The sequence below is a fragment of the Calidris pugnax genome, unplaced genomic scaffold, assembly GCF_001431845.1.
Source record: "Calidris pugnax isolate Ruff unplaced genomic scaffold, ASM143184v1 scaffold384, whole genome shotgun sequence".
Lineage (NCBI taxonomy): Eukaryota > Metazoa > Chordata > Aves > Charadriiformes > Scolopacidae > Calidris > Calidris pugnax.
The window spans coordinates 71,577-80,674 of record NW_015091144.1 but is presented as its reverse complement, the minus strand read 5'-3'; the positions used below and the strand labels follow the sequence as shown (position 1 = coordinate 80,674).

Here is a 9,098-nt window from a genome sequence, read left to right as displayed (position 1 = left end):
CCCAAGCGAGAATTCACCACAGAGGTGCAGAGTGTTGGAAGATGTCCCTTGGAAGGGAGGGATGTGCATCCTCCACTTCTTGTGGAGCTCTTTGTGATCATTCCATACCACGTCCCTCTGGGGAACATCCAGTCTGGCCTTCCTCCCCCCTGGGGCAGCTCTCCTGAACCACCATCCAGACTTCCTCCTTTGTTCTTTGCCTCCCTCCACTCAAACTCTCCTGTATCCCCTTGACTACCCCTCAAACTACTTTCATCTCTCTGTCTTCTTTTGCTCCTCCTAAAATAGCCCCCAGCCATCTCCTGTGTCCCCTGCCTCCTCCAGACAACATCTGACCACCCTGTTTCCCTCTAACCTCTGGTGTCTCCCACCCTGTCCATTTCTCCCATGATACTCTCTTAAGAACACCTGAACCTCCCTGACCCTTGGTGCCTTCCCCGGTGCCACCAGTGATGCCCCTCTCTCCTCAGCACATCAACAATGAGCATATCCACGGGGAGAAGAAGGAGTTTGTGTGCCACTGGGCAGCGTGTTCCCGGGAGCAGAGGCCCTTCAAGGCTCAGTACATGTTGGTGGTGCACATGCGACGTCACACGGGCGAGAAACCTCACAAATGCACGGTGAGCTGGTGGGGACCCTTGGCAAAAGCCTTTGCAATCGTCCGGGTTGGAAGAGACTCTTGGGATCATCGAGTCCAACCATCTACCCTCAAGGGGCTCCAGGAGAGATGGGGGGGGACTCTTATCATAGAATCACAGAATCATAGAGTTGTCCAGGCTGGAAGGGACCTCCAAAGGTCATCTAGTCCGACCTCCCCGCAGTCAGCAGGGACACCCCCAACTAGACCAGGTTGCCCAGGGCCTCATCGAGCCTCACCTTGAATATCTCCAGGGAAGGGGCCTCAACCACCTCCCTGGGCAACCTGTTCCAGTGCTCCACCACCCTCACAGTAAAGAACCCTCTCCTCATCTCCAGTCTAAATCTGTTCCCCTCCAGCTTGAAGCCATTGAATCATCTAGGTTGGAAGAGACGCTTGGGATCATCGAGTCCAACCATCTCCCCTATGTGCCTAGGGAGGTGGTGTGACGTAGGGCAGAAGGATGCTGGGAGGGCTGGAGCCCCTCTGCTGGGAGGACGGGGCTGAGAGAGTTGGGGGGGTTCAGCCTGGAGATGAGAAGGCTCCAGGGAGACCTTGGAGTCCCTTCCAGTCCCTCAAGGGGCTCCAGGAGAGATGGGGGTGACTCTTATCATAGAATCATAGAATCATGGAATTGCCCAGGCCAGAAGGGACCTCCAAAGGTCATCTAGTCCGACCCCCCCGCAGTCAGCAGGGACACCCCCAACTAGACCAGGTTGCCCCATCGAGCCTCCCCTTGAATATCTCCAGGGAAGGGGCCTCAACCACCTCCCTGGGCAACCTGTTCCAGTGCTCCACCACCCTCCCAGTAAAGAACCCTCTCCTCATCTCCAGTCTAAATCTGTTCCCCTCCAGCTTGAAGCCATTGAATCATCTAGGTTGGAAGAGACGCTTGGGATCATCGAGTCCAACCATCTCCCCTATGTGCCTAGGGAGGTGGTGTGACGTAGGGCAGAAGGATGCTGGGAGGGCTGGAGCCCCTCTGCTGGGAGGACGGGGCTGAGAGAGTTGGGGGGGTTCAGCCTGGAGATGAGAAGGCTCCAGGGAGACCTTGGAGTCCCTTCCAGTCCCTCAAGGGGCTCCAGGAGAGATGGGGGTGACTCTTATCATAGAATCATAGAATCATGGAATTGCCCAGGCCAGAAGGGACCTCCAAAGGTCATCTAGTCCGACCCCCCCGCAGTCAGCAGGGACACCCCCAACTAGACCAGGTTGCCCCATCGAGCTCCAAGCTCTGGGGCAGCACAGACCCACACGAGGCACAGGATGAGCTGGGACCTTCACCTTCCAGTCCCTAAGGGGGGGCTACAGGAGAGATGGGGAGGGATGATCAGGGAGCAGAGCCATAGGATGAGACAGGACAATTTTAAACTGAAAGACGGGAGATTTAGGTGAGATGTGGGGAAGAACTTGTTTGGTGTGAGGGTGGTGAGAGCCTGGCCCAGGTTGGCCAGAGAAGCTGTGGCTGCCCCATCCCTGGAGGGGTTCAAGGCCAAGGTTGGAGGGGGCTTGGAGCAACCTGGTCTCCTTGAAGATGTCCCAGCCACCAGAAGGGATGGAACTGGATGAACTTTAAGGTCCCTTCCAACCCAAAACGTTCTGTGATTCTCTGGCGATTCCACCACTTCCCTGGGTTGGAGGGGACCTTGAAGTTCATCAAGCCCAACCATCAACCCACCACTGCCCAACCCACCACTGCCCCATGGCCCTCAGCACCGGCTTTTAGATCCCTCCAGGGATGGTGTTTGGGGAGTGGAGCCACAGGACGAGGGGGAAGGGTTTTCAACCAAAAACTGGGAGATTGAGGTGGGATCTGGGGAAGAAGTTCTTTGGTGTGAGGGTGGTGAGAGCCTGGCCCAGGTTGGCCAGAGAAGCTGTGGCTGCCCCATCCCTGGAGGGGTTCAAGGCCAAGGTTGGAGGAGGCTTGGAGCAACCTGGTCTGGTGGGAGGTGTCCCTGCCCAGGGCAGGGGGGTTGGAACTAGATGATCTTTATGGTCCCTCCCAACCCAAACCATTCTGTGATTCTGTGAAGGAGAAAGGGCTGTGTAGTGGTGTGAGGACACGTACCTGAAGCGGGGCGGGTGTGTTGTGCGTTGGCTGGGAGGTGCGATACGTGTCAACGGCAGATGTGCCGTGGGGGTGACGTGGTACAGGGTCTGTTGAAGGTGTGTGGCATGTTTCACCCTGCTTGCCTGCGCAGTTTGAGGGCTGTAACAAAGCCTACTCACGCCTGGAGAACCTCAAGACGCATCTACGCTCGCACACGGGTGAAAAACCCTACGTATGTGAACACGAGGGTTGCAACAAGGCCTTCTCCAATGCTTCTGACCGGGCCAAGCATCAAAACCGTACTCACTCCAATGAGGTACTGACCCCTCTGGGGCTCCTTGCACCCCTTTGGGCTCCCCTTATGCTTCCTCATCCATCCTCTACTCCATAAACTCCCTCCATCCCTGGTTTGTTCGTTGGTTTGTTTGGTTTTAGCCCTGTGTGTCCCAATTCCCTCCTTGCCCGCTCTAATAAAGTATGGCCTCCTGCTCCCTGTTCCCACCAGGGTCCCTTGACCTCCTGTCCTGCTCCTGTGAGGCACCATCCTTGCATTCTTCCTCTTCCAAGGTCCTGCTGTAGCACCTAAGCTGCCCCCTCCAAGGGGACTCAGCTTCTTCGATCCTTTCCCACCTTCAGTTCCTGGGTGGACTCTAGAGGGAAGGGAGGGGGATTTATGTCATGCCCAGCTGGTCCTTGGTTGGGAGGAGTCTCCAGTTGGAGCTGACACCTTCCATCCACTCTTCCTACCTTTTTTTTCCCCGACAGAAACCCTACGTGTGCAAGATTCCAGGCTGCACCAAACGCTACACGGACCCCAGTTCCCTGCGCAAACACGTCAAGACGGTGCACGGTCCCGATGCCCACGTCACCAAGAAGCACCGAGGGGATGTCGTGCCAGGCCGGGCCCTTCCCACCCCCAGTGGCCCCCCTGACATGAAGCAGGAGAAAGACACGAATGGCCCTGCTGAGGCCAGGAAGGAGGACAGCAAACTCTTGGTGCCTGACTTGGCCTTGGTAAGGAGCTGGGGGGGGTGCAATGGCAGAGGGAGTCCAGGCCAGACCTGTTGGAGGAGCCACTTTCCATGGTTGGGGAGTCACCTCCACCTCTGGCTGGCTCACAGGTTGTACGAGGTGGATATCTGACCCCCTTTTTTTCTTGGTTGATGTTTTGGGTGCCACCTAGAAGCCGCAGCCCAGCCCGGGTGGGCAATCGTCGTGCAGCAGTGACCATTCCCCGCTCGGCAGCACCACCAACAACGACAGCGGGGTGGAGATGGCGGGCAACGCCGGTGGGAGCTACGAGGATCTGTCCACGCTGGAGGATGTGGTGCCTGGTGAGCCCATGGGCACCTCGGGGCTCATGGCCCTCCACAAGCTAGAAAATCTTCGCATTGACAAACTGAAGCAGATGAGGAAGCCGTCAGCTACGAAGGGCCTGAATTTGCCAGCCATCCCTGGAGCCGGTGAGACTGTGGTTCCCTCTCACCCCAACCCAGGGCCAGTCCCATGGGTCCCATGGGTCAAGAGAGGTCTGGTTTGCAGCCAGAGAAGTTTCCACATCTTCCTTTCACTAGTGGTGGACCCCCATCTCTGGGCTGTACCCCATCTTTGGACTCAATGATCTTAAAGGTCTTTCCAATCTAAATTTTCTGTCCCCCTCTTTGTTGCCACCAGTTGAACCTCCTTCCCGTCCTACCAGGCACTAACCGTGGAGGAGGCCGCATCCTGGTACTGGGTGCTTTGACCACTGGTGTCATGCTGTTGTGTCCTAAGTGCCCTGGTGTAAACTTCTGAATTTCACTGAATTTCACTGAATTTTTAGAGTTGGGAGGGACCACAGAGATCATCTAGCCCAACCCCCCTGCTGAAGCAGGATTGCCCAGAGTGTGTTAGAGCACGTTACTCAGGAGCATCCAGGCAGGTCTTGAAAATCTCCAAGGAAGGGGACTCCACACCCTCCCTGGGCAGCCTCTTCCAGGGCTCTGCCACCCTCACCATGAAGAAGTTTTCAGCCCGGAGAAGAGGAGGCTGAGGGGAGACCTTATTGCTCTCTCCAACTCCCTGAAAGGAGGGTGTAGAGAGATGGGGGTCGGTCTCTTCTCCCAAGGAACAGGCAACAGGACGAGAGGAAATGGCCTCAAGTTACACCAGGGGAGGTTCAGGCTGGATATTAGGAAAATTTTTTTCACGGAAAGGGTTCTCAGCCCTTGGAATGGGCTGCCCAGGGAGGTGGTGGAGGCCCCATCCCTGGAGGTGTTGAGAAGCCGGGTTGATGTGGTGCTGGGAGGTCTGGTTTAGTGATGGTGTTGCTTTTTGTTTGTTGTGTGGGTGTCTATTTTTGTCAAAATGAGGTTGATGGTTGGACAAGATGATCTTTAAAGTCCCTTCCAACCTAGAATCATAGAATCATAGAATCATAGAATTGCCCAGGCCGGAAGGGACCTCCAAAGGCCATCTAGTCCGACCTCCCTGCAGTCAGCAGGGACACCCCCAACTAGACCAGGTTGCCCAGGGCCTCATCGAGCCTCCCCTTGAATATCTCCAGGGAAGGGGCCTCAACCACCTCCCTGGGCAACCTGTTCCAGTGCTCCACCACCCTCCCAGTGAAGAACCCTCTCCTATATCTTCACAATCTCCACAGAAGAGTCTGTGATTCTGTGAAGTTTTTTCTCGTATTTGAGTGGAACCTTTTATGTTCCAACTTGTGCCCGTTGCCCCTCGTCCTCTCACTGGGGACCACTGAAAAGAGTCCGGCTCCCTCCTCCTTCAACCCTCCCTTGAGATACTTGTCAGCATTGAGAAGGTCTCCTTTTCTTCCCTCAGGCCTGCCCGCAGAGCTGCCCGGGGTCTCCGTGCCACCGCCAGCTGCCTCGCACCGGCGCGTGGCAGAGCTGTCGGTGGCAGAGATGGCCGTGCCACCCAGCGAGCGCCGGAGCAGCGCCACCAGCACCGTCAGCTCGGCCTACACCGTGAGCCGCCGCTCGTCCCTGGTGTCCCCGTACCTGGCCGGGCCCTGCCTGGGTGGCAGCGAGGCGGGGGCCATGCCCGGCCTGGCAGACGGTTATGACCCCATCTCCCCGGACACCTCGCGACGTTCCAGTGATGGCAGCCACTCTGGAGGCCTACCAGGCGTGGGCAACCTCACCCCGGCCCAGCGCTACCGGCTCAAGGCCAAATACGCCGCAGCCACGGGTGGCCCACCTCCAACCCCGCTGCCCAGCAGGGAACGGGTGGCCATGGGTGGCCACAACATCTTGCCCGGGGACTACCTTGGGCCAGGAGAACCCTGCTACCTCGCGAACGGTTTGCTGCGAAGGCCCAGCTCCAATGACCACCCCGGCTACGCCGGCGGCGTTCCCCCTCACCTGGTGCCTCGGAACGGTGTGCGACGGGCCAGCGACCCTGCCCGGACCACGGCCAACCCTCACGCCGTGCCCAAAGTGCATCGTTTTAAGAGCATGGGTAACGTCAACGTGCCAGGAGCTGGCAGAACTGCTCTGCAGCCCTTAAGTGGTTCTGATGCCAACCTCCAGCGCCACGTCTTCTCCCCGCGCCCGCCCAGCATCAGTGAAAATGTCTTGGAGAACGTGAGCATGGAGGGTCCAGGCCCAGAGTCTGGTTTGCTGGAGATGGAGCAGTTCTTGAACTACCCCGAGGAAAGCTTCCCGTGCCAGGGGACGGGTGTGGAGCTCCAGGCTGAAGGCCTCTATGGGAGCGCCCATCGGACCCTGGGGGGGATGCAGCTGAACCCTGGAGGGCACGGGGACACGGAGAAGGGGTTTCTTCAGTCCGAGTTCTCCCTCCCTCCGTGCCAGATGAACCAGCACTTCGCAAGTATGAACGCTGGCAGCAGGACCGTACCGCCTACTTGGGATGAACCTCCCCAAGGCGGTCTGGAAATGAGTTCTGGGCAGTTCATGTCCGGGCCCCATTGTCACCATCAAAGCACTGAGTACCCACTACCCAGTTTTTGTGGGCAGCAACCCAAACTTGCGAGCTCGTGCCAGGACAGTGGATTTTCTGCAGGGCACCAGCTTAACCGACTACAGATCAAATCTGAGCAGCGTTACCCAGCACCCGCCCCAGCACTTGCCTCCTGCCAAAATGCCAAGCTTGCTGGGTCCATGCCACCTCCTGCGTCGTTTGGCCAAGCCATGAATGTAGGGCCTGGAGGGTACCAAGCTGAGGGACAGGCTCCTGTCCCTTCCATGGGCATGTTGAGCCCGGGTGGTAGAAGAGCCCAAAACCCCGCCGTGCAGACCAAAGAACTGATGGTCCGTAACTACGTGCAGGCCCAGCAGGCTCTGATGTGGGGAGACCAACTCGCCTCCAAAGAAGGGGAGGCTGGCATGGGGATGACCAGTGAAGCTGGGCAGTGCCAAGCCATGCAAGCCCCGTCGTACTTCAGCCCCAAATACTCTGGTTACCAAGCCAAACCGGATCACCTGCAGGGTCTGGCAGAGACACACCACCTCCTAAACGCCCCGTGCTTCAACCCAGAGATGGTGCCTCACCCACCTGGTGCCCCTAAACCTTCTGGTCACCAAAACAGCCTGAACTACACGGGCAACCTGCCTCAGCCAGGTCGTTCCTATGAGGGGGTGGAAGCTGGCTCCCGGCGTGTACTTCGCTTGCCCCCTGCCCGCCCCACACCTGAGGGGCCTGGCAGTGCCCTGCCATATTACCCAGGCCAGGGCACGCATTTGCAGGTGGGCAAAGGTGGGCATAAGCTGCTGGGCCACACAGCAGCAAGCTGTGGGGGTACGGGGAGTTATGGGGGGAGCTTGGAAGGACTCAAAGGCAGCTCCTGTTACTACCCGGATTCGGGGGAGCAGGTGGCAAACAGCCTGGACTCCCTGGACCTGGAGAACACGCACCTTGACTTTGCTGCCATCGTGGAAGATCCAGAGCCACCCGTGCTACCCGGGCCCCCGAGCCCTGCTGGTGGCCTCCTGCTTCCTGCAGCTGGTGGTGCCAACATGGCTGTGGGTGACATGAGCTCCATGTTGAGTACTTTGGCAGGGGAGAGCCATTTCCTCAACTCCCTGTGCTGAGAGGTACCCAGCTCTCAGGTGGGCACGTCTGCAAACCCCCCCCCCCGAGGGGGCAGACCACATTTGGGCAGAGAAATCCTTTCTCACGTGCAGATTTATGCCTGGGGTGGGGGGGTTAAAGGAGGAGAAACACCCCTGGAGTCTCCCCTTCTCCTGCTTGTCGGCGTCAGGCTCTTTCAGGGAAGGAATGTCACAGCCACAACCCTGAGCAGGTACTTCAGGTCACCTCTTTGGGGCGGGGGGGGGGACTTTTTTTACTGAGCCCTTTCATTCCAGTGCTTGGAACCTTTCCCTGCCTCCCCCCAGCCTGATGTACACGGTGGCCCTGCCACGGTCTTAATGTTGAAACCAAAGAGTTTTACCCTCCCCAGCCCGTCCGAACGTTCCCTCTGTCATCGTGGTGTCATCATCATCCCCCCTTAAATCCCAGTCTTTGTCTCACCGCAGGGATTGGGGGTGGGGGGTGGGGGGGGAAATTGGGGTGCCTTGCACTGCCTGTGTCGCTCTGTACATAGTGTTCATATGTGGATGTCTCTCCTGTGGGTTTCAGCCTTTCTTTTCTTCGAAAGAAACAGCAGTGCCCTTCCTCCCCATTAAACCCTTTCTCAGGGGAGAGCGAGCCCTGGGCTTTTTTTAATCACTCCAGATGCCCGGGTTGGGCAGAGAGTGGCTGGAGAGCAGCCCTGAGGAGAAGGAACTTGGGGGGCCTTGGTGGATGAGAACCTCAACGTGAGCGGGCAACGTGTGCTCACAGCCCAGAAAGCCCCCCCAGAATCCAGGGCTGCATCCCCAGCCCCGTGGCCAGCAGGGAGAGGGGGGGGATTCTGCCCCTCTGCTCCCCTCTGGGGAGACACCCCCACCCCCAGATGCTGCCTCCAGCAACATCAGGAGGACATGGAGCTGTTAGAGCGGGACCAGAGGAGGCCCCGGAGATGCTGGGAGGGCTGGAGCCCCTCTGCTGGGAGGGGGGGCTGAGAGAGTTGGGGGGTTCAGCCTGGAGAAGAGAAGGCTCCGGGGAGACCTCGGAGCTCCTTCCAGTCCCTCAAGGGGCTCCAGGAGAGATGGGGGGGACTCTGGATGAGGGCATACGTGGATGTCTCTCCTGTGGGTTTCAGCCTTTATTTTCTTTGAAAGAAACAGCAGTGCTGCTGCTCCCCGTTAAACCCGTTCTCAGGGGAGAGCGAGCCCTGGGCTTTTTTTATCACTCCAGATGCCCGGGTTGGGCAGAGAGTGGCTGAGGAGCAGCCCTGAGGAGAAGGAACTTGGGGGGCCTTGGTGGAGGAGAACCTCAACGTGAGCGGGCAACGTGTGCTCACAGCCCAGAAAGCCCCCCCAGAATCCAGGGCTGCATCCCCAG

At 58.3% G+C, this 9,098-nt stretch overlaps 1 protein-coding gene across 3 annotated transcripts in view; it reads left to right on the top strand.

Annotated features, from left to right (window-relative positions):
* The window catches only part of GLI1 (GLI family zinc finger 1), a 12,791-nt gene extending 4,616 nt beyond the window's left edge, over positions 1 to 8,175 (top strand). For all 3 annotated transcript variants that reach the window (XM_014958897.1, XM_014958896.1, XM_014958895.1), the window contains exons 7-11: positions 471 to 620; positions 2,839 to 3,003; positions 3,453 to 3,701; positions 3,871 to 4,150; positions 5,511 to 8,175. In XM_014958897.1, coding sequence (XP_014814383.1) covers positions 471 to 620; positions 2,839 to 3,003; positions 3,453 to 3,701; positions 3,871 to 4,150; positions 5,511 to 7,741 — 3,075 coding nt within the window. In that variant the 3' untranslated portion in view covers positions 7,742 to 8,175. The remainder of the gene's footprint in view (positions 1 to 470; positions 621 to 2,838; positions 3,004 to 3,452; positions 3,702 to 3,870; positions 4,151 to 5,510) is intronic.
* Positions 8,176 to 9,098: the final 923 nt, after the last annotated feature.